At 37.9% G+C, this 23,516-nt stretch overlaps 1 protein-coding gene across 5 annotated transcripts in view; it reads left to right on the forward strand.

Moving 5' to 3' along the window:
* Positions 1–23,516, forward strand: part of MNS1 (meiosis specific nuclear structural 1) — a 116,132-nt gene that overhangs the window by 82,590 nt on the left and 10,026 nt on the right. For all 5 annotated transcript variants that reach the window (XM_055537873.1, XM_055537874.1, XM_055537871.1 and 2 more), the window contains 3 exons: positions 5,245–5,474; positions 5,839–6,055; positions 6,150–6,257. In XM_055537873.1, the coding sequence (XP_055393848.1) occupies positions 5,245–5,474; positions 5,839–6,055; positions 6,150–6,257 (555 nt within the window). The remainder of the gene's footprint in view (positions 1–5,244; positions 5,475–5,838; positions 6,056–6,149; positions 6,258–23,516) is intronic.

A 23,516-nucleotide genomic window follows, 5' to 3' on the forward strand; every position in this document is an offset into this window, starting at 1 on the left:
CTGTGGGAGAGGGAGAGGGTGTGATGATTTGGGAGAATGGCATTGAAACATGTATAATATCATATATGAAATGAATTGCCAGTCCAGGTTCAATGCATGATACTGGATGCTTGAGGCTGGTGCACTGAGACGACCCAGAGGGATGGTACAGGGAGGGAGGAGGGAGGGGGGTTCGGGATGAGGAACACGTGTACACCTGTGGCAGATTCATGTTGATGTATGGCAAAACCAATACAATATTGTAAAGTAATTAACCTCCAATTAAATTTATATTAAAAAAATCAACTATAATTTTAGGTGGGAAACTTTTCTGTTTTGTAAACAGAAATCTTTTCTTTTCATGATTTCCTCTAATTTTATCCTCTTTTCTTACTCCTGACCTACTACCCATTATTATTGGTAATAGTTACTCTTGGGCAAAGGAGTTTCAAACACACTCAGCAGTAGTGTTACACAGTTTAATTTAAAATAGGGTTTATTAACCCTTACAAGCTGGATGTACATCTTCACTTGAATTTTTGTTGTCACTCAGAAAGTCTAGACATAGATGAAAAAGTCTGATGGCAGTATTACATAGTCTTTTAAGTTCCCTCACCCTCATTTCTCTATTATTTTGTAGAGCATTTTAATAGCAGAGTTCCCTCTCTCCTAGATCCCTTTCAGAGATGTTTTACAGCTATTAAAAAGAAGGGCTTCCCTGGTGGCTCAGCAGGTAAAGAATGTACCTGCTAATGCAGTTGGCACAGGTTCAATCCCTGGATTGGGAAGATCCCCTGGAGTAGGAAATGGCAACCCACTCCAGTATTCTTACCTGGAAAATCCCATGGACAGAGGAGCCCAGCAGGCTACAGTCCATGGGGTCGCAAAGAAATCAGACATATCTGAGCACAGACACACACAGAGAAAGAGGTAAAGGCAAATATTCTGGCTTTTAAAATTGGCCAGAATATATTCTATGTTAAAAGGAAAAAAAGCAAGTTGTGAAAAAACATGTTGGAAAATAATACATTTTATTGACCATTTTTATTTTTGAAAACCTGTGCAAATAGGTATGTGTATACAACATCTGTGTATATCTGTATACACACATACATATGTGTTGTGTATATCAACAAACACATACAGTTAGATGGGTGATATCAAAACACTTAACCAGTGCAGTGTTATATAAGCCTCAGATAAGAACAGTTTCTGGCTGTTGTGACATAAGTGTGCATGTATGTTAGTACAGAAAAAATCTATAGGGTTGTACAGCATGCTGTTAACAATGATAGCCTTTGGTGTGGCAGATGGTAAGAGAGGGTAAGGAAATGTCACTCTAAACGCCATATTCTACCCTTTCAAAAATAAAGTAGAACATGATGTACAGTTTGAACAGTAGATAGCAGTTTTAATTATTTTGATAATTGAAGTTATTCAAGGCAATTGTAGATATTTACTCTGGCTATTGAAAGACTTGTTATTTTCTAAATAAAGTTGAGCCACAAAAATTAAATCAAATATTCTTAGACTTGACTAGGTGTCAGGATATTTAGGTGCTAGTTTTGGCTGTATCTCTTAGCCTTCGTTTTCTTATTTGTGAAATAAGATTATTGTATTTCTGTAAGTGTGTATACATTTGTACAAACATGTTTTGTCATGTCATATTTTTTCTGTAGAGCCTAGTACAATATGTGCTAAGAAAGCAGAGGAAGAAAGAATTTGAGTCAAGTAACATTTACAGTGTATATGTTAAAGGCATTAATTAGATCAGGAATGGCATTTAGATCAGTTCAGACACTCAGTTGTATCTGACTCTTTGCGACCCCATGAACCTCAGCACACCAGCCCTCCCTGTCCATCACCAACTCCTGGAGCTCACTCAAACTCATGTCCACTGAGTCAGTGACGCTGTCCAACCATCTCATCCTCTGTCGTCCCCTTCTCCTCCTGCCTTCAGTCTTTCCCAGCATCAGGGTCTTTTTGAATGAGTCAATATTTCACATCAGGTGGCCAAAGTACTGGAGCTTCAGCTTCAGCATCAGTCCTTCCAATGAGTGCTCAGGACTGATTTCCCTTAGGATGGACTGGTTGGCTCTCCTTGCAGTCCAAAAGACTCTCAAGAGTCTTCTCCAACACCACAGTTCAAAAGCATCAATTCTTCGGTGTTCATCTTCTTTATAGTCCAACTCTCACATCCATACATGACCACTGGAAAAACCATAGCCTTGACTAGATGGACCTTTGTTGGCAAAGTAATGTTTCTTCTTTTTAATATGCTGCCTAAGTTGGTTATAACTTTCCTTCCAAGGAGTAAACATCTTTTAATTTCATGGCTGCAGTCACCATCTGCAGTGATTTTGGAGCACCCAAAAATAAAATCTGACACTGTTTCCACTGTTTCCCCATCTATTTCCCATGAAGTGATGGGACCAGATGCCATGACCTTAGTTTTCTGAATGTTGAGCTTTAAGCCAACTTTTTCACTCTCCTCTTTCACTTTCGAGAGGCTCTTTAGTTCATCACTTTGTGCCATAAGGGTGGTGTCATCTGCATATCTGAGGTTATTGATATTTCTCCCGGCAATCTTGATTCCAGCTTGTGCTTCCTCTAGCCCAGCGTTTCTCATGATGTGCTCTGCATATAAGTTAAATAAGCAGGGTGACAATATACAGCCTTGATGTACTCCTTTTCCTATTTGGAACCAGTCTGTGTTCTATGTCTAGTCTAACTGTTGCTTCCTGACCTGCATACAGGTTTCTCAAGAGGCAGGTCAGGTGGTCTGGTATTTCCATCTCTTTCAGAATTTTCCACAGTTTATTGTGATCCACACAGTCAAAGGCTTTGGCATAGTCAATAATAAAGCAGAAATAGATGTTTTTCTGGAACTCTCTTCCCTTTTCCATGATCCATTGGATGTTGGCAATTTGATCTCTGGTTCCTCTGCCTTTTGTAAAACCAGCTTGAACATCTGGAAGTTCACGGTTCATGTATTGCTGAAGCCTGGCTTGGAGAATTTTAAGCATTACTTTATTAGCATGTGAGATGAATGCAATTGTGTGGTAGTTTGAGCATTCTTTGGCATTGCCTTTCTTTGGGATTGGAATGAAAACTGACCTTTTCCAGTCCTGTGGCCACTGCTGAGTTTTCCAGATTTGCTGGCATATTCAGTGCAGCACTTTCACAGCGTCATCTTTCAGGATTTGAAATAGCTCAACTGGAATTCCATCACCTCCACTAGCTTTGTTCGTAGTGATGCTTCCTAAGGCCCATTTGACTTCACATTCCAGGATGTCTGGCTCTAGGTGAGTGATCACACCATTCTGATTATCTGGGTCATGAAGATGTTTTCTGTACAGTTCTTCTGTGTATTCTTGCCACCTCTTCTTAATATTTTCTGCTTCTGTTAGGTCCCTACCATTTCTGTCCTTTATTGAGCCCACCTTTGCATGAAATGCTCCCTTGGTGTCTCTAATTTTCTTGAAGAGATCTCTAGTCTTTCCCATTCTATTTTCCTCTATTTCTTTGCATTGATCAGTGAGGAAGGCTTTCTTATCTCTCCTTGCTATTCTTTGGAACTAAGTGTCTTTTCATTAGCATTAACATTAGCCTTTATATTTTATTTTTTAAAACTTTTTATTTTTTATGGTTTGTAGCCAATTAGCAAGTATGATAGTTTCAAGTGAAAATTGAAGGTACTCAGCCATGCATAGACATATATCCATTCTCTCCCAGACTCCCCTCCCATCCAGGCTGCCACATAGCATTGAGCAGTGTTCCTTGTGCTATACAGTAAGTCCTTGTTGGTTATCCATTTTAAATATGGTAGTATGAACATGTCCACCCCAAACTCCCTAACTATTCTTTCCGCTGCTGCAACCATAAGCTCATTCTCTGTGAGTCTTTTTCTGTTTAGTAAGTTCATTTGTAATATTTCTTTTTAGATTCCATGTATAAGGAATGTCATATGATATTTTTCCTTCTCTGTTCAACTTACTTCACTCAGTATGACACTGTCTAGGTCCATCCATGTTGCTGCAAATAGCATTATTTCATTCTTTTTAATGGCTGAGTAATATTCCATTGTATATATGTCCCACATCTTGATCCATTCCTCTGTTGGTGGACATTTAGGTTGCTTCCATGTCTTGGTTATTGTAAGTAACGCTTCAATGAACATTGGGGTGCATGTATCCTTTTGGATCATGTTTTTCTCCTGAAATGCACCCAGGAGTGGGATTGCAAGGTCATATGGTAGCTCTTTTTTAGTTTTTTAAGGAACCTCCATACTGTTCTCCATAGTGGCAGCACCAATTTACATACCCACCAACAGTGAGGAAAGTTCCCTTCTCTCTACACCCTCTCCAGCATTTATTGTTTGTGGATCTTTTGATGCTAGCCACTGTTCACCTTCATACTTTTATTTGTTTCTTAGTTTGTGTTTGATACTGCTAACCATTCTAGCATTTGGGATGTGATCATAATGGTAAAGGATAACTTTTTAAACTGCCTCAGTGTATATATGTTAAAACATTTTGTTAAATGATTTCAAAATGCTCAAAAAAATCAAGGTAACTCATTCAAGATGCAGGATTGTGTCTCATTCAGAAGGAATGGTCTTGAAGAGCGAATTAAAACCTCATAAAACAGACACAGTGATGTATGTGACCCTTTTTTTAAGTTAAAGTTATTTCAAAGGGCCTTTAATAAATGAGAAAGGGGAGATTTCAAAGGCCACTGGCAGCAAAGAAAATTTAGGCTGAGAGAACTTGAGTTGCTCAGAGCTATTTAATAGCAGACAGGTATAAAAAAGATAGCACCATCCTTACTCTAAATAGCAGCCAGTACCCAGTGGAGCTAAAATTTGTGAAAATTACCTACATCAACTTTTAAATAGATGAGGAAGATGACTGTTGCTTTAGAAATTAACAAAATTATTAATGAAGCACTTCTAATCTTACTTACTGTTTTTCAAGTGTGGAGTTATTCTCCTTATTGCCCTGAGAGCTACTTGAATAAATAGGAAAGCCTCTTTAGGGTTTGCTTTTCATTCAAACCCCACTTTTCATTCAAACTCTTCTTTTCATTCATTTGCTTTTCATTCAAACCCCTCAGGTGACAGTGACTTACCTTTGCTTTTTATCTACACAGATGAAAATATTTTATGCAATAGGCCTTATAGTATTCAGTTCCATGTGCTAAAAGTATTCTGTCATATTTTGCTCAGGTTTGATAATGGAAAGATGAGTTTTGTTTTAATAACAGAAACGTGATGCTGAAATAGCCAGAACTATGATGGAAGAGCACGAGAGGTTAATAAAGGAAGAGAGTGCTGCAGAGGACAAACAAAACCAAGCAAAAGCACAGTACAGTCATGACTTAGAGAAACAACTGGAGGAACAAGAGAAGAAAAAGCAGGAAGCTTATGAGCAGCTGCTGAAAGAGAAACTCATGATCGATGAAATTGTTAGGAAAATCTATGAAGAAGATCAATTGTAAGTTTGCCCCGACTTTCTTACATGCTTAAACGTGCTTAAATATTTGTTAGATTCATCTCAGGCTTGTCATGAAGAATAAACCACCTAAGAAGTGCCTGATACACAGTATGTCCTCAGTAAATGTTATGACCTAAACTGAGACCAAGTCTTTTTATCTTTGTTAGTATAACAATTAATTGATAATTAAGAGATACTTATTAAGTAACAGTGACTAAACCTTTTTTTCCTTAATGCATATCAGGAGATCTTGTTTTCTGTTCGGTTTCCTTGGTAGACAGCTAAAGGAAATGACACTCATTTTTTTTTACTTTTTTATTATTATTTCTGTTACTATAGAACTGCATTCACTATTACTTTTTAGGGAAAGACAGCAAAGGTTAGAGAAAATGAATACAACTCGAAGGTATATAGAAGAGTTTCAGAAAGAGCAGGCTCTCTGGAGAAAAAAGAAACGGGAGGAGATGGAAGAAGAAAATAGAAAAATAATAGAGTTTGCCAAGTTGCAGCAACAAAGAGAAGAAGATCGAATGGCAAAAGTTCAAGAAAGTGAAGAAAAAAGACTACAGCTTAAAAATATGGTACTAAAATAATTGTTTTAACACTGGAGAAATTCTTAAATATTTGTCATAGAATTTGATTCCTATACATGTTTTTGTTTTTTTTTTTTAATAGCTGACTCAGAGGTTGGAAGAAATGCTGCGGCAACGTGAAGATTTAGAACAAGTGCGACAGGAATTATACCAGGAAGAACAAGCTGAAATATATAAGAAGAAACTAGAAGTAAGTTTTGGAAATTGAAGGAATGATTAACATAGTGAAAGTGAAAGCTTTAGTTGCTCAGTCATGTTGACTCTTTGTGACCCCATGACTGCAGCCCAGCAAGCTCCTCTGTCCATGGAATTCTCCAGGCAAGAATACTAGGGTCACCATTTCCTTCTCCAGGTTAACATAGAGAAGAGTACTATTTTTAGATGAAGCAGTAGAAAGATAATAGATTTAAACCCAACTATATTGATAGTTACATTACATGTAAGTGGTATAAGTGCTACATTTAAAAGAGATTTTCAGGCTGGATAAAAGAGCTAGACCCAGACAACATAAAAAAAAAAAAAACTGCATCAAAAAGCATGATGCAACTATGTTGTCTACAAGAAACATAATTTAAATATGAAGACATATATGTTTTGAAAACAAAAGGATGGAGAAAGATATACAGACAAACACCAATCAAAAGCATGTTAGGGTAGAAATCATGATGATAATAGGCTAAATTAATCTACAGGATGTAATACCTAGAAGTGTGTGAACTTAAATAAAACTTCAACTACAATACCTGTAGCAAAACTGAAAAAACTGAGAGGAGAAAGATAAATCCGTAATTATATTTGAATATTTCAATACTCCTCATTAATGTATAAAATAACTAGTCATAAAACCATGGGATATAGCATTGAACAATTTGACCTCAAGTTACGACAATTTGTCAGTTTTCTAATTGGGTGTTTTTTGTTAATTTATTATAGGATTTTGAGAGTTCTTTATGTATTCTAGTTCTTTGTCAGGTGTGTGGTTTACAGATACTTTTTCCTACTCTATATGTTGTCTTTTCATCCTCTTAATGGGGGTCTTTTCCAAAGCAAATGTTTTCAATTTCTGTGAAGTCTAACTTAGCAATTTCTGTTTTTATGGACCATAACTTTAGTATCAGTTCTAGGACATCTTTGCCTAGAACCCAAAGAATTTCTTTCTTTTTTTTTTTTTCGTTAAAAATTTTATCTTCAGTTAATTTTTGTTCGTAGGTTATGAGACTTAGGTCAGTTTCTGTTTTGCTTTTCTATGTCCATTTGGTCTAGTTGCAACTATTTGTTGAAAGGTTTTTTCTCTTATACCCAGTTGCTTTTGCTACTTTGTTTAAAACACATTTTAAACAAAGCCGAGCACATCTGTTCATATATTCCTGGGATCTCTGTTTTGTCTGTTGATTTATGTGTCTATCCCTTCAGGAGTACCACACAGTTTTGATTACTGTATCTATATAAAGTCTTCAAGATTGTTTTAGTTATTCTAATTCCTCTGCCTTTCCATATAAAGTTTAGAGTAATCCTAACTCTATCTACAAATAGTCTTTGGGGAATTTGATAGGAATTAAATTAAATCTGAATATCAATTTGGGGAAGATTGACATGGTCCCTATATTGAGTCTTACAGTCCAGGAACATGGTATGACTCTTCATTTACAATTTCCCCTTGAACAACACAGGTATGAGTTGTGTGAGTCCACCTATATTTGGATATTTTTCAGTAGTAAAATCTACTGTTTACACAGTCTATGGTTAGTTGATTCCACAGATATAGATATAGATCTGTGGATACATAGATATCCAAAGATATAGAACTGTGGATACAGAGAGCTGACTAAATTTATGTGGTTTAACCCCTGTATTATTCAAGCCAATTCTGTTTAAATCATCTTTGAATTTTTTCATCAGTGTTTTATATTCTTCAGCATACAAATCCTGTACATGTTTTGTTAGATTTACATCGAAGTATTTCAGTTTTTTAGTGATTATAAATGGAATTTAAGTTTTAACTTCATTGTCCACATACTCATTGCTAGTGAATTGACTTTAAAAAAAAAAAAAATTTATCTTGTATCTCATGACCTTGCTGAATTCACTTAGTAGCTGTAGGAGTTTGTTTGTTTGTTTTTCCATACATAGTCATGTCTTCTGCAAATAGGAACAGTTTCATTTCTTGGTTTCTTATCTATACACTTTTTAAAAAATATTTATTTATTTAGCTTTAGTTGTGGTACATGGGATCTTTACTTGTGGCATGTGGGATCTAGTTCCGTGACCAGGGATCAAACCCCAGGCCACCTGCAGTGGGAAAGCAGAGTCTTAGCTGCTGGACCACCAGGGAAGTCCCATCTATACACTTTTTATTTACTTTTTTGCTTTATTGTACTGGCTAAAAGTTTTAGCACTGGCTGGCACTAGATTGAATGAGTGATGAGTGTAGATGTCATCTTTGTTATCTCTCAGGGGATAAGCATTATGTTAACTGTAGTTTTTTGTAGATGCTCTTTTTACAGTTGAGGACATTCTCTTCTATTTCTATTTTTCTGAGTATTTTTATCATAAAGAGGTGTTGAATTTTGTCAAATGCTGTTTCTTCTTAGCTTGGTTGATTGCATTGATTAACTTCGGGAGTTACTGAACCACCTTGCATCACTAGAATAAATCCCACTTGGTCATGGTGTGTATGTCTTTAAATATGTGACTGGATTTTAATTTTCTAATAATGTGTTTCCGGATTTTTGCATCCATATTCATAAAGAATATTGGTTTTTAGTTTTCATTTTGTATACTGGTGTCAGGGTAAACTGCCTTCATAAAATGAACGGAGAAGTTTCCTTCTATTTTCTATTGTTTAGAATTGATGTTAGTTAATTCTTTAAACATTTGGTTGACTTTTCCAGTGAAACTATCTAGGCTAGGAATTTTATTTTTTTTAGTGTTTAAAAAAATTTATTCAATGTTTTATTGTGTATTTATTTTAAGTTAATTTTTATTTTATATTGGAGTATAGTTGATTTACAATATAGTGTTACTTTCAGGTATACGACAAAGTGATTCAGTTATGCATATACATACATCCATTCTTTTCCTGATTCTTTTACTACTTAGATTATTACAAAATAATGAGTATATAGTTCCCTGTGCTATATAGTAGGTCCTTGTTATCTATTATATATATATATGTGTGTGTGTTTGTGTGTGTGTATATATATACACACACCTTTCCCCTTTGGTAACCATAAATTTGATTTTGAAGTCTCTTTCTGTTTTGTAAATAAGTTCATTTGTATCGTTTTTTTAGATCCCATGTGTAAGAGAGATATATTTGTCTTCCTCTGACATTTTTTCACTTAGTATGATAATACCTATCATGCCAGTTGTTATCAGATCAGATCAGTTGCTCAGTCGTGTCTGACTCTTTGCAACCCCATGAATCGCAGCAACCAGGCCTCCCTGTCCATCACAAACTCCCGGAGTTCACTCAGACTCATGTCCATCGAGTCAGTGATGCCATCCAGCCATCTCATCCTCTGTCTTCCCCTTCTCCTCTTGCTCCCAGTCCCTCCCAGCATCAGAGTCTTTTCCAATGAGTCAACTCTTCGCATGAGGTGGCCAAAGTACTGGAGTTTCAGCTTTAGCATCATTCCTTCCAAAGAAATCCCAGGGCTGATCTCCTCCAGAATGGACTGGTTGGATCTCCTTGCAGTCCAAGGGACTCTCAAGAGTCTTCTCCAACACCACAGTTCCAAAGCATCAATTCTTTGGCGCTCAGCCTTCTTCACAGTCCAACTCTCACATCCATACATGACCACAGGAAAAACCATAGCCTTGACTAGACGAACCTTTGTTGGCAAGGTAATGTCTCTGCTTTTGAATATGCTATCTAGGTTGCTCATAATTTTCCTTCCAAGGAGTAAGTGTCTTTTAATTTCATGGCTGCAGTCACCATCTGTAGTGATTTTGGAGCCCAGAAAAATAAAGTCTGACACTGTTTCCACTGTTTCCCCATCTATTTCCCATGAAGTGATGGGACCAGATGCCGTGATCTTCGTTTTCTGAATGTTGAGCTTTAGCCAACTTTTTCAGTCTCCACTTTCACCTTCATCAAGAGGCTTTTTAGTTCCTCTTCATTTTCTGCCATAAGGGTGGTGTCATCTGCATATCTGAGATTATTGTTATTTCTCCCGGCAATCTTGATTCCAGCTTGTGTTTCTTCCAGTCCAGTGTTTCTCATGATGTACTCTGCATAGAAGTTAAATAAACAGGGTGACAATATACCAGCCTTGATGTACTCCTTTTCCTATCTGGACCAGTCTGTTGTTCCATGTCCAGTTCTAACTTTTGCTTCCTGACCTGCATACAAATTTCTCAAGAGGCAGATCAGGTGGTCTGGTATTCCCATCTCTTTCAGAATTTTCCACAGTTTATTGTGATCCACACAGTCAAAGGCTTTGGCATAGTCAATAAAGCCAGAAATAGATGCTTTTCTGGAACTCTCTTGCTTTTTTCATGATCCAGCAGATGTTGGCAATTTGATCTCTGGTTCCTCTGCCTTTTCTAAAACCAGCTTGAACATCAGGAAGTTCACGGTTCACGTATTGCTGAAGCCTGGCTTGGAGAATTTTGAGCATTACTTTACTAGCGTGTGAGATGAGTGCAATTGTGCGGTAGTTTGAGCATTCTTTGGCATTGCCTTTCTTTGGGACTGGAATGAAAACGGACCTTTTCCAGTCCTGTGGCCACTGCTGAGTTTTCCAGATTTGCTGGCATATTGAGTGCAGCACTTTCACAGCATCATCTTTCAGGATTTGGAATAGCTCAACTGGAATTCCATCACCTCCACTAGTTTTGTTCGTAGTGATGCTTTCTAAGGCCCACTTGACTTCACATTCCAGGATGTCTGGCTCTAGGTGAGTGATCACACCATCATGATTATCTGGGTCATGAAGCTCTTTTTTGTACAGTTCTTCTGTGTATTCTTGCCACCTCTTGTTAGTATCTTCTGCTTCTGTTAGGTCCATACCATTTCTGTCCTTTATCAAGCTCATCTTTGCATGGAATGTTCCTTTGGTATCTCTGATTTTCTTGAAGAGATCTCTAGTCTTTCCCATTCTGTTGTTTTTCTCTATTTCTTTGCATTGATCACTGAAGAAGGCTTTCTTATCTCTCCTTGCTATTCTTTGGAACTCTGCATTCAGATGTTTATATCTTTCCTTTTCTCCTTTGCTTTTCGCTTCTCTTCTTTTCACAGCTATTTGTAAGGCCTCTCCAGGCAGCCATTTTGCTTTTTTGCATTTCTTTTCCATGGGGATGGTCTTGATCCCTGTCTCCTGTACAATGTCACAAACCTCATTCCATAGCTCATCAGGCACTCTTATCTATCAGATCTAGGCCCTTAAATCTATTTCTCACTTCTACTGTATAATCATAAGGGATTTGATTTAGGTCATACCTGAATGGTCTAGTGATTTTCCCTACTTTCTTCAATTTAAGTCTGAATTTGGCAATAAGGAGCTCATGATCTGAGCCACAGTCAGCTCCTGGTCTTGTTTTTTGCTGACTGTATAGAGCTTCTCCATCTTTGACTGCAAAGAATATAATCAGTCTGATTTCGGTGTTGACCATCTGGTGATATCCATGTATAGAGTCTTCTCTTGTGTTGTTGGAACAGGGTGTTTGTTATGACCAGTGCATTCTCTTGGCAAAACTCTATTAGTCTTTGCCCTGCTTCATTCCGTATTCCAAGGCCAAATTTGCCTGTTACTCCAGGTGTTTCTTGACTTCCTACTTTTGCATTCCAGTCCCCTATAATGAAAAGGACATCTTTTTTGGGTGTTAGTTCTAAAAGGTCTTGTAGGTATTCATAGAACCGTTCAACTTCAGCTTCTTCAGCATTACTGGTTGGGGCATAGACTTAAATTACTGTGATACTGAATGGTTTGCCTTGGAAACGAACAGAGATCATTCTGTCGTATTTGAGATTGCATCCAAGTATTGCATTTCGGACTCTTTTGTTGACCATGATGGCTACTCCATTTCTTCTGAGGGATTTCTGCCCGCATCTGAGTTAAATTCACCCATTCCAGCATCTGAGTTAAATTCACCCATTCCAGTCCATTTGCAGTTCGCTGATTCCTAGAATGTCGACATTCACTCTTGCCATCTCTTGTTTGACCACTTCCAATTTGTCTTGATTCATGGACCTGACATTCCAGGTCCCTATGCAATATTGCTCTTTACAGCATCAGACCTTGCTTCTGTCACCAGTCACATCCACAGCTGGGTATTCTTTTTGCTTTGGCTCCATCCCTTCATTCTTTCGGGAGTTATTTCTCCACTGATCTTCAGTAGCATATTGGGCACCTACTGACCTGGGGAGTTTCTCTTTCAGTATCCTATCATTTTGCCTTTTCATACTGTTCATGGGGTTCTCAAGGCAAGAATACGGAAGTGGTTTGCCATTCCCTTCTCCAGTGGACCACATTCTGTCAGATCTCTCCACCATGACCCGCCCATCTTGGGTTGCCCCACGGGCATGGCTTAGTTTCATTGAGTTAGACAAGGCTGTGGTCCTAGTGTGATTAGATTGACTAGTTTTATGTGAGTATGGTTTCAGTGTGTCTGCCCCTCTGATGCCCTCTTGCAACACCTATTGTCTTACTTGGGTTTCTCTTACCTTGGGCGTGGGGTATCTCTTCACGGCTGCTCCAGCAAAGCACAGCCAATGCTCCTTACATTGGACGTGGGGTATCTCCTCACCGCCGCCCTTCCTGACCTTCAACCTGGGATAGCTCCTCTAGGCCCTCCTGTGCCCGCGCAGCCACGGCGTGGGGTTGGTCCTCCCGGCCACTGCCCCTGGCCTCGGACGCGGGTAACTCCTCTCATTGCCACCCCTGGCCTCGGACGTGGGGTAGCTCCTCTGTTCTTTCTTTAGTTGCTTTAGGTCTAGTGTTGGATTGTTTATTTTGGATTTTTCTTGTTTCCTGAGGTAAGATTGTATTACTGTAGACATCTCTCTTGGAACTGTTTTTGCTGTGTCCCATAGATTTTGTATTGGGGTTTCATTTTCATTTATCTCTAAAATGTTTTGATTTTGATTTCTTCAGTGATGTTGTTTAGTACCATGTAGTTTAGTCTCCGTGTGTTTGTTTTTTGTAGTTTTCTTCTTAGAGTTGATTCTTGGTTTTTTTTTGGCAGGGCTGGATCTTCATTGTTGTGTATGGGCTTTCTCTAGTTGTGGCGAATGGGAGCTACTCTCTAGTTTTGGTGCATGAACTTCTCATTGTGGCCGCTTCTCTTGTTGCAGAGCATGGGCTCTACTTCAGTAGTTGTGGCACACAGGCTCGAGAGCACGAAGGCTTCAATAGTTGTTCCTCGTGCTCTAGAGCCCAGGCTTGGTAGTTGTGACACATGGGCTTAGTTGCCCCTAGCATGTGGAATCCTTCTGGACCTGGAGTTGAGCCTGTGTTCTCTGCATAGGTAGTGGATTCCTAACCACTGGACCACCAGGGACATCCCTTGTAGTTGATTTCTAATCTCATAGCATTGTGGTCAGAAAATATGCTTGATAATGATTTTAAGTTTCTTAAATTTAGCTGCTTTTGTTGCTCAGCATATGATCTATCCTGGAGAATATTCCTTGTGCAGTTGAGAAGAACATATATTCTACTTTCAAATGGAATGCTCTAAATATCAGTTAAGCCTGTCTGGACTAATGTGTCATTTAAGGCCTATGTTTCCTTACTGGTTTTCTTTCTGGATGATCTGTCTGTTGATGTAAGTGGGGTGTTGACACATTATCAACTGGGGGAGTTTTGCAGAGACTAACTCCTGTGGCCAGTGATTGTTATGTAAGTAAATATTGAAACACTAGCGTTTAAGTAAATATCAACAACTCTTTTTGCACTTGATGTATTTATTGAAATTCTGTACATGTCTCACTAATGCTATGCTATGCTACGCTAAGTCACTTCAGTCGTGTCTGACTCTCTGTGACCCCATAGACGGTAGCCCACCAGGCTCCCCCGTCCCTGGGATTCTCCAGGCAAGAACACTGGAGTGGGTTGCCATTTCCTTCTCCAATGCATGAAAGTGAAAAGTGAAAGTGAATTTGCTCAGTCGTGTCTGACTCTTAGTGACCCCATGGACTGTAGCCTACCAGGCTCCTCTGTCCATGGGATTTTCCAGGCAAAAGTACTGGAGTGGGGTGCCATTGCCTTCTCCAGTGTCTCACTAAAGCATTCTAATATTTTGTTACAGCATGATAGGCAGTGTAGCAGGCACCTCTGTGCAGGGAAATAGAACATCTGTTACACATATACTGCATTTTATATATATACACAGTATACTGTGTATACACATATACACAGTATATATATATATATATATATACACACACAGTGTATATGTATATATTTACATATATACACACACACTGTGTATATGTATATACACAGTATACACATATACTGGGCTTTCTCCTGGAAGAGCAGACCCTATACTTTTTGGTGGCATTTGCTTAGTCCTGTGGGTGTTATTTCCTCTAGAATGTGTTCTTTTATTTTACTTGATAGTCAACAATGTGGATCTTTGTAGGGAGCTCTTTTAGAAATGCCCCAGAAGGACCAGGTGCAAGACCACCACTACATTCACCAGAATTCTCAGTTACTGATTGTCGAGCTACTGCTAACAGAAGTTGCTAGTAAGTCCTTTTACTCTGTGCATTAAGGCTATAATAACATCTGACTGTATTGTATAAGTCACAGTTACTCAAATAGAAGCCCACTTTCTTATACCATTTTTGAGTTTTCTGGAGGATATTGAAGTTTGCCATATACTGATCAGATCAATCAGCTCCTTTCGTGTATTTAATTACACTCTAATTCTCACGCGGGCTTGGTTACCCAGTGTCCAGCCCTCCTGTCGTCCTCTCCTGTAGATGCCATGGAGGAGTCAGGAACAGTTGTCACCGTGCAGACTCGTGTGCTGTCTTTCCATATAAGAAAAATCTCTTCTCGCTTCCGTAAGAACGCCATTTCTCCTCTGTGTAGATTTTAGATTTCTCCTTTAGCTGGCTTGGTAGACCCGTGATTCTCTCCTGTAGTCCCACAAGCTCTGGTTTTGTTTTTCAACCACATTCTAGATGTGGACACACTGTTGCCATAATTATATTGGTAAATTATAGTGCCATGGACTAAGATAAGGTTGTACGACCGATAAATAATATTGCTTCTTGCAGTTTTTTTTTTCCTTCACTTGTTTAAATCTCAAGGTTTCAAATATATTGTTTCACTTTTGCTAACTGTCCCGACCAAAATTTCATATTTTGTAAGTTTCTGGGATTACAGGTTTTGAATTTGAGCTGTTCTCTCCACTTTTCATTGCCTCAGCAAGTGATAGCTCTTGTTTGGGTATATAAATGTTGGTAGAAAATAATCCAGAAGAGGTGTAACTCTTACATTAGAATTTATCTGGTCTTTCTTTAAATTAGCTTTCTTGAGGTATAATTGCCATATAAAACTGTAAGATATTTAAAGTGTACATCATGGTGATTTGATAAATATTTACATTGTAAAAAGATTCCCCCATCTATAGTTAGTTAACACATCTATCACTTCACATATTTTTTATGAGAATTTTTAAGTTCTACTCTCTTCAGAAATTTCATTTATACAATAAAGTGTTTTCAACTCTAGTCACCATGTTTTATATTAGAGCCTCAGATCTTACTTGTCATAGAGCTGGAAGTTTGTACCATTTTACCAACTTTTCCTGTTTCTCCCACCCACCAGTCTCTGCCAACTACTTTCCAACTTTCTGTTTCAATGAGTTTGACATTTTTTTTAAGATTCCACATGTGTTACCAGGCAGTATTTGTCTTTCTTTGATCAGCTCATTTCACTTGGCATAAAACCCTCAAGATCAATCTGTGTTGTCACAAATGGCAGGATTTCATTATTTTATGATTTTATGGCTGAATAATATTCCAATTTATATAGCTCTACCACGTTTTATTCATCTGTTGATGGACAGGTTGTTTCCATATTTTTGCTATTGTGAGTAATGCTACAATGAACACGGGAGTGCACTTGCCTTGTTAAGATCCTGTTTTCATTTCTTTTGGATATATACCTGGAAGTGGGATTGCTGGAACATATGGTAGTTCTGTCTTTAATTTTCTGAGGAATCTCCGTGGCTATTTCAATGGCTATACCATTGGCTTTGCTTTTCTACCCACAGTGACAAGAGTTCCCTTTCTCCACATAACCACCAACTCTTTATTATCTCTTTTTGATGATAGCCATTATTACAGATATCTCATTGTGGTTTTGATTTATATTCCCTGATGTTTAGTGGTGTGTTGAGTACCTTTTCTTGTCCCTGTTGGCCATTTGTATATCTTCTTTGGAAAAAATATCTGTTCTGATCCTCTGCCCATTTTTTAATTGGATTTTTTTGTTCTTTTCTGTTGAGTTTTGTGTCATTTTTACATATTTTGGACATTAACTCCTATCAGATACAGAATTTGCAAATGTTTTCTGCCATTCCATAGGTTGCCTTTTCATCTTGTTGATGATTTCCTTGTCTGTAGTCTTCCCTGGTAGCTCAGATGGTAAAGAATCTGCCTTCAATGCAGGAGACCTGGGTTCAACCCCTGGGTTGGGAAGATTCCCTGGAGAAGGAAATGGCAACCCACTCCAGTATTCTTGCCTGGAGAATCCCATGGACAGAGGAGCCTGGAGAGCTACAGTCCATAGCGTCACAGTGACAGAACTGAGTGACTTTAACTTCGTTTTCTTGTCTGTACAGAAGCTTTTTTTTAGTTTGATGTAATCCTGTTTGTTTATTTTGCTTTTGGTGTCAAATCCAAAAATTCATTGCCAAGGCTGATTTAGAGGAACTTACTCTCTTCTCTTGTAGGATTTTAACGGTTTCAGTTTCATTAATTTTTTAAAAAAGAGTCAGCCTTTTGCCTCATTGATATTGTCTATTAGTTTTCTGTTTTCAGTTCCATTTATTTCTGCTCTTTATTTACTCCCTTCTGCTTCCTTTCTATGGGTTTCTGAAGTGTAGTAGCTTAGATTATTGATTTGAGACGTTTCCTACAATGCATGCATTGTAAATAAATGCATTTTACTGTATGTATACATTTAGTGCTATACATTTCCCTCAAAGTTGTTTCAGTTGCACCTCTCAAGTTTCAGTGTTGTTTTCATTTTCATTAACTTTGATGTTTTCATTTTCTTGAGCCTTTTTCTGACCAATGGATTACTTAAAACTGTGTTACGTAGTCCCCAAATGTCCAGAAATTTTTCTTTAAAAATAAGTTACTTATAGTTTGATTTCATTGTGATCAGAGAACATGCCCAATATGATTTTATTTCCTTTAAATTTGTTCTGTGGACATTTGAAAAGAATATGTTTTCTGCCACTTTGGGTGAAATGTTCTAGAAATATGTTTAAATGTCTAAAATTTCTATAAATGCCAATTAGATTCTATTGATTGATTGTGCTGTTGAATTCTATGTCCTTGCTGATTTTCTGTCTAGTTGTTCCATCAGTTGTTGAGAGAGGATTGTTGGTGACTCTAACCATAATTGTGGGCTTGTGTTTCTCCTTAAGGTTTTTTTTTTAATTGAGGCAAAATTCATGTAACATAAAATTGACTGTTTTAAAGCAGCATTTAGTACATTCAGAATATTGTGCAACCACCCTCTCTGTCTAGTTCCAAAACATTTTCATTACCCCAAAAGGATACCTTGCATTAAGCAGTTACAACCCTTTCCATGTTTTCCAAGACCCTGGCAACTACTAATTTGCTTCCTGTCTTTATGAATTTGACTATTCTGAATATAAGTGGGATCATGCAATATGTGACCTTTTGTGTTGTGATTTCTTGCCCTTAGAATAATATTCTGGAATTTCATCTGTTTTGTAGCATGTGTCAATAATTAATCCCCCCCCCGCCCCGCTTTTTTTTTTTTTTTGGCTGAATAATAGTCCAGTGTATGGATATACAATGTGAATGTTAATGCTATGAACATTTGTGTACAAGTTTTGTTTGAGTATCTGTTTCAGATCCCTTTGGGTGAATACCTAGCCCTGGTATTGTTGGGTCACATGGTAATTCTGTGTTTAGTTTTCTGAGGAACTTCCCAGCTGTTCTCCATAGAGGCTGGACTATTGTACTCTATTACTGCCTATGTAGGAGAGTTCCAATTCCTCCACATCCTTGGCAGCCCTTGTTATACTGTGTCATATTATAACATAAAGAGAGCTGAAGCTAAAACATTTCTAGAAGAAAACATGAGAAAGTCATTATGAACTTGAAATAGCAAAGATTAAAAATTTTTAGGATAAAGGCATGTGCCATAAAATGTTTATAAGTAGGCTTCATGAAAATTAATAATTTCCTAACAATGTTAGGAAAATGAAAATGCAAGCCACAATTGGAAGAAAACATTCCATATACATGTATCTTACAAATAACTTTTATCCAGAATATGTAAAGAACACTCAATAAGTTGACAACAGAATATAAAAAACCCAAGTTTTTTTTTTTTTAAACAAGCTGGAAGTTTCAGCACTTTGTTTTGATCATGTTGCATGGCTTGTAGGGTCTTAACTTCTGACCAGGGATTGAACCTGCACCATCGGCAGTGAAAGCATGGAATCCTAACCACTGAACCACTGGGGAACTCCAAAAGTTTGAACACTGTATAAAATAAGATATATGAATATATATAACAATTATACTTATTAGTATTATTTGTAATATTATCAGCTATATTAAAACAACATTGTCTTATATATACTGTTTCATCAATGAGGAAGGAATAGATACTAAGTAAAACATCAAAACTTACTTCATGTGAGTCCTTAATTATTAACTGCATTTAAGATTGTAAAATGTGTCCAGTTCTTTTAAAGAAACATCTTAATAAAATTCACTTATAGATACCTAATGTCAAATAACCCCCAAAGCATTAAGAATAAAATGATGGATGAAGGCTAACAGGCATATATGAACAAATGGGAGGCAGGTAGGCAGCATTATTACTAGGTACGTGGAACAGCAAAAGAATCCCAGATATCACAGAGAAAAGGTATAATCATTAAGGGACGTATAATGAACATTTTATCTCCCTTGTAACATTGTTGTACTGAAGTACATAACTGTTATATCTCCAAAGAAAATTTATTGGAAAGGGGAAAGGGTGTTTAAACACCATTAGAACTTAATAACAAATATTTTAACTTACTAACTGAAAATCTGTAAACATTCGATTATTATTGATTGAAGAGGATATTTGCAGACAATTTAGAGGAGGAAATTATGACATCAAAATCTATTAGGCAATTTAAAAAATTTTGTTTGTTTATTTTTGGCTGTTGTCTTTGTTGCTGCGCATGGGCTTTCCCTAGTTGCAGTGTGCAGGCTTCTCACTGCAGTTGCTTCTCGTTGCGGAGCACAAGCTTTAAGATGCACAGGCTTCTTTAGTCATGCTGCACAGGCTTAGTTGTCCTGTGGCATGTGGAATCTTCTCAGGCCAGGGATCGAACCTGTGTCCCCTGCATTGGCAGGTGGATTCTTTATTTTATAATTTAAAAAATTTTTCATTCAAGTATAGTTGACTTACAATGTTTCAGGTGCACAGCAAGTTGATTCAGTTGTACATATACAAATATATTAATTTTTGAAATTATTTACCATTATAGGTTATTACGAGATATTGACTATCGTTCTCTGTGCTATACAGTAAACTTTTGTTGCTTGTTGCATATGTTTTTTAATTAGAAATATAGCATTCTACTGATATTAAGTCAAACAAGTGGAATCAAAATGTCATACATTTTTTCATTAGGCAAAAATTCATAAGTTTCCTAAAATATATTATACATATTATTTCTATATAGGTATACAAAACTTTTCTACTATGCTTGATAAAGGCTGGAGAAAGAAAATTTTTAAAAAGATGAAGAAATTGGAAAACAGAGTAAATAAAATGGGAGCACTGAATATGAAATAGAAAAAGTGAAACTAGATGAAAGGAAAAGATCATCTTACAGCCACTAAACATGGCTGCTCATTAGAAATACATCTGGAGCTCTGGAGAAAAAAGCAGCACCTGGGCTTTCTGTTTTTCAAAAACTCCCAAGATAATTCTGATATGCATCTGGAATTTTAAAATGATTACAAGTTTTTCTATTAAATTGTATTTTTGGTGATATAGACTTCTATATTATTTTTCTGTTGACCAATCATGATACAGTGGCAGTAAGTGAGTAATAGTTACATAATCACAATAGTAAAAGATGTTTATCAGTTTTCACAGTCAATAGCCAGACAAAAATAAAAGATAATTACAATTTCAAGTCATAATGGGACCATGATTAACCTAACAATATAAAATAATTACATACAATCTAGGGGGTCAAGCAGAGTGATGTGGTAATTGGAAGTGCCTCCATGCACACGTTTTCATCTGGCCAGCCAGTCTGTGTCTTTTGGTTGGTGCATTTGATCCTATTACCATTTTCTTAACTGTTTGGGTTAATTTTCTGTAGGTCTTTCCTTCTGTTGTGTTTCCTGCCTAGAGAAGTTCCTTTAGCATTTGTTGTAAAGCTGGTTTAGTGGTGCTGAATTCTCTTCACTTTTGCTTGTCTGGAAAGTTTTTTATTTCTCCATCAAATCTGAATGAGAGTCTTGCTGGGTATTCTTGGCTGCAGGTTCTTCTCTATCCTCACTTTAAATATGTCATGCCCTTCCCTTCTAGCTTGTAGAGTTTCTGTTGAGAAATCAGCTGATAGTTTGATGGGAGTTCCTTTGTATGTTATTTGTTGTTTTTCCCTTGTTGCTTTTAATATTTTATCTTTGTCTTTCATTTTTGTCACTTTGATTACTGTGTCTTGCTGTGCTCCTCGGGTTTATCCTGCCTAGGACTCTGTGCTTCCTGGACTTGTTTGACTATTTCCTTTCCCATGTTAGGCAAGTTTTCAGCTCTTAATCTCTTCAAATATTTTCTCAGATCCTTTCTCTCTCTCTTCTCCTTCTGGGACTCCTCTGATGTGAATGTTGGTGCATTTAATGTTGTCCCAGAGGTCTCTTAGGCTGTCTTCATTTCTTTTCATTCTTTTTTCTATATTCTGTTCTGTGGCCGTGATTTCCACCATTATGTCCTCCAGGTCATTTATCTGTTCTTCTGCCTCACTCTATTGATTCCTTCTAGTGTATTATTCATCTCTGTTCTTTAATTCTTGTAGGTCTTTAGTAAACATTTCTTGCATCTTCTCCATTGTTTTCCTGAGATCCTGTATCATCTTCAATATCATTATTCTGAATTGCTTTTCTGGAAGGTTGCCTATCTCTACTTCATTTAGTTGTTTTTCTTGGGTTTTATCTTGTCCCTTCATCTAGGACATAACTTTCTGCTTTTTTATCACGATTAACTTTCTATAATGTAGCTTTTGTTCTAGCCAGCTATGAGACTGGATCTTCTTGCTGCTTCTGTCTGCCCTCTGATGGAGTAAGCTAAGAGGCTTGTGTAAGCTTCTTGATGGGAGGGACTAGTGATGGGAAAAACTGGGACTTACTCTGGTGGACAGGGCCTTGCTCAGTAAAGTTTAATGCAATTATCTGCTGATGGGTGGGGTTGCACTCCCTCCCTGGTAGTTGTTTGGCCTGACCCAGCCCTGGGTTAATGGTGACCTCCAAGAGGGCTTACACCAAGTGGGACCTTCCTGGACTGCTGCTGCCAGTGCCCCCTCCGGTGGAGCCCCTGCTGACCCACCCTCCGCAGGAGACCCTCCAGTACTAGCAGGTAGTTTTGTTTGCGTCTCCTGTGGGGTCGCTGCTCCTTCCCTCTGGGTCCTGGTGCACATTCCAGGACTGGAATCTGTTTCCTGCAGTCCCATGGAAGGCTTACAGTCAAATCCCACTGGCCTTCAAGGTCAGAGTCCCTGTGGATTCCCAGTCCCTTTGTTGGATCCCCAGGCTGGGAAGCCTGACGTGGGGTCCAAACCTTCACAACAGTGTGAGAGACTTCTTTGGTATTATTGTTCTCCAGTTAGTGGGTTTCCTACCCAGCAGGTAGGGGGTTGATTTTATCGTGAATACACCCCTCCTACCATCTTGCTGCAGCTTCTTCTTTGTCTTTGGACATGGGGTATCTTTTTTTGGTGGGTCCCAGCATCCTCCTGTTGATGGCTATTCAACAGCTAGTTGTGATTTTGGTACTCTTGCAGAAGGAGACAAGCACATGTCCTTCTACTCCACCATCTTGAACTGGAAGCCAGCAGGTGGATTCTTAACCACTGGAGCACCAGAGAAAGCACAGGCAATTATTAAGTGAGAAATACTGGGAAAATTGTGTAGGCAGCCAACTCAATAACTGAGAAAAACATTATAAATCAAGTATGAGGCAAGAATATGGAAGGAAGTAATAAAGATACAAGTAGAAGTAAACTAAAAATCAGGAGAACACATTAACATTTTTAAATCTAGTTGCTTAATATTTGAAGGGAAAAAGGGTCTGTGAAGAGAAAAGATTAGGAAAATAATGAAAGACTACTCAGTTGTGTCCTAAAAAAATGAAATTTTCAGTGGTGCAATTTTCTGAATTAAAAATGCAGTGAATTAAAAAAATATAGGGAAAAAAAAAAAGACAAGATTATTAAAGCCATTTTCCTCTATCAGAAGATTTGTGTGCCCTGTGTCGCATCCTGTCAGCAGCCCCTCTGATTTGTGACCGCTGTGGGGAACGGTTGTGAGGGCTTAGACTGACCCCTTGCTGAGAGCTTCCTAACATGTCGGGGTGGGGACAGGGAGGTGACACCCTTTGGGGCATCCCTCAGCCAGCTGTGGACAGGAGTTGAGAGATAATGCTTCTCTACCTCTAGCAGGCTTTTGGGAAGGTCCTGAAAGGTACCCCATGCCTTCCTCACAAGGTCCTGGCAGAGTGAAGCCTCAGTTGTCCAAGGTGGTGACCAGTTCAATGATGCACCCTTGTGTTGGCTTCTCTTCCTTCACTTCTGCTTGTCCCTCACCTCTGCTTCCTGAGATTACCTCCATGGTAAAATATCTGTATACAAGTCCTTGTTTAAGGCTGTTTTTCAGTGGAGAACCCAGACCAAGACATCTCCAACGAGTTTCTAGACTCAGAGTAGTTCTATAGCAAATTAATCCAAACTTTCGGAGAACAGCTATTCCTCAAACCACATATTGGGTTTTAGAATATCAAAAACTATTCAGTTCATATTATATAACTATATAATCCAGATCCAGACACATCAAAGACTATATGAACACTTTCCTAGTTCAAAAAATATAATGAATGGTGTTTTGTTTTGCCAAAATCTTTCCTGTTCTTTAGCCTGATGTCTTCACCATTGGATTAAACTAAAATTGGTATGGGATATGGATGCCAGGAAATATCAAGAAATCATTTGGTTCAGTATG

Source organism: Bubalus kerabau, chromosome 10 (genome assembly GCF_029407905.1).
Source record: "Bubalus kerabau isolate K-KA32 ecotype Philippines breed swamp buffalo chromosome 10, PCC_UOA_SB_1v2, whole genome shotgun sequence".
NCBI lineage: Eukaryota > Metazoa > Chordata > Mammalia > Artiodactyla > Bovidae > Bubalus > Bubalus kerabau.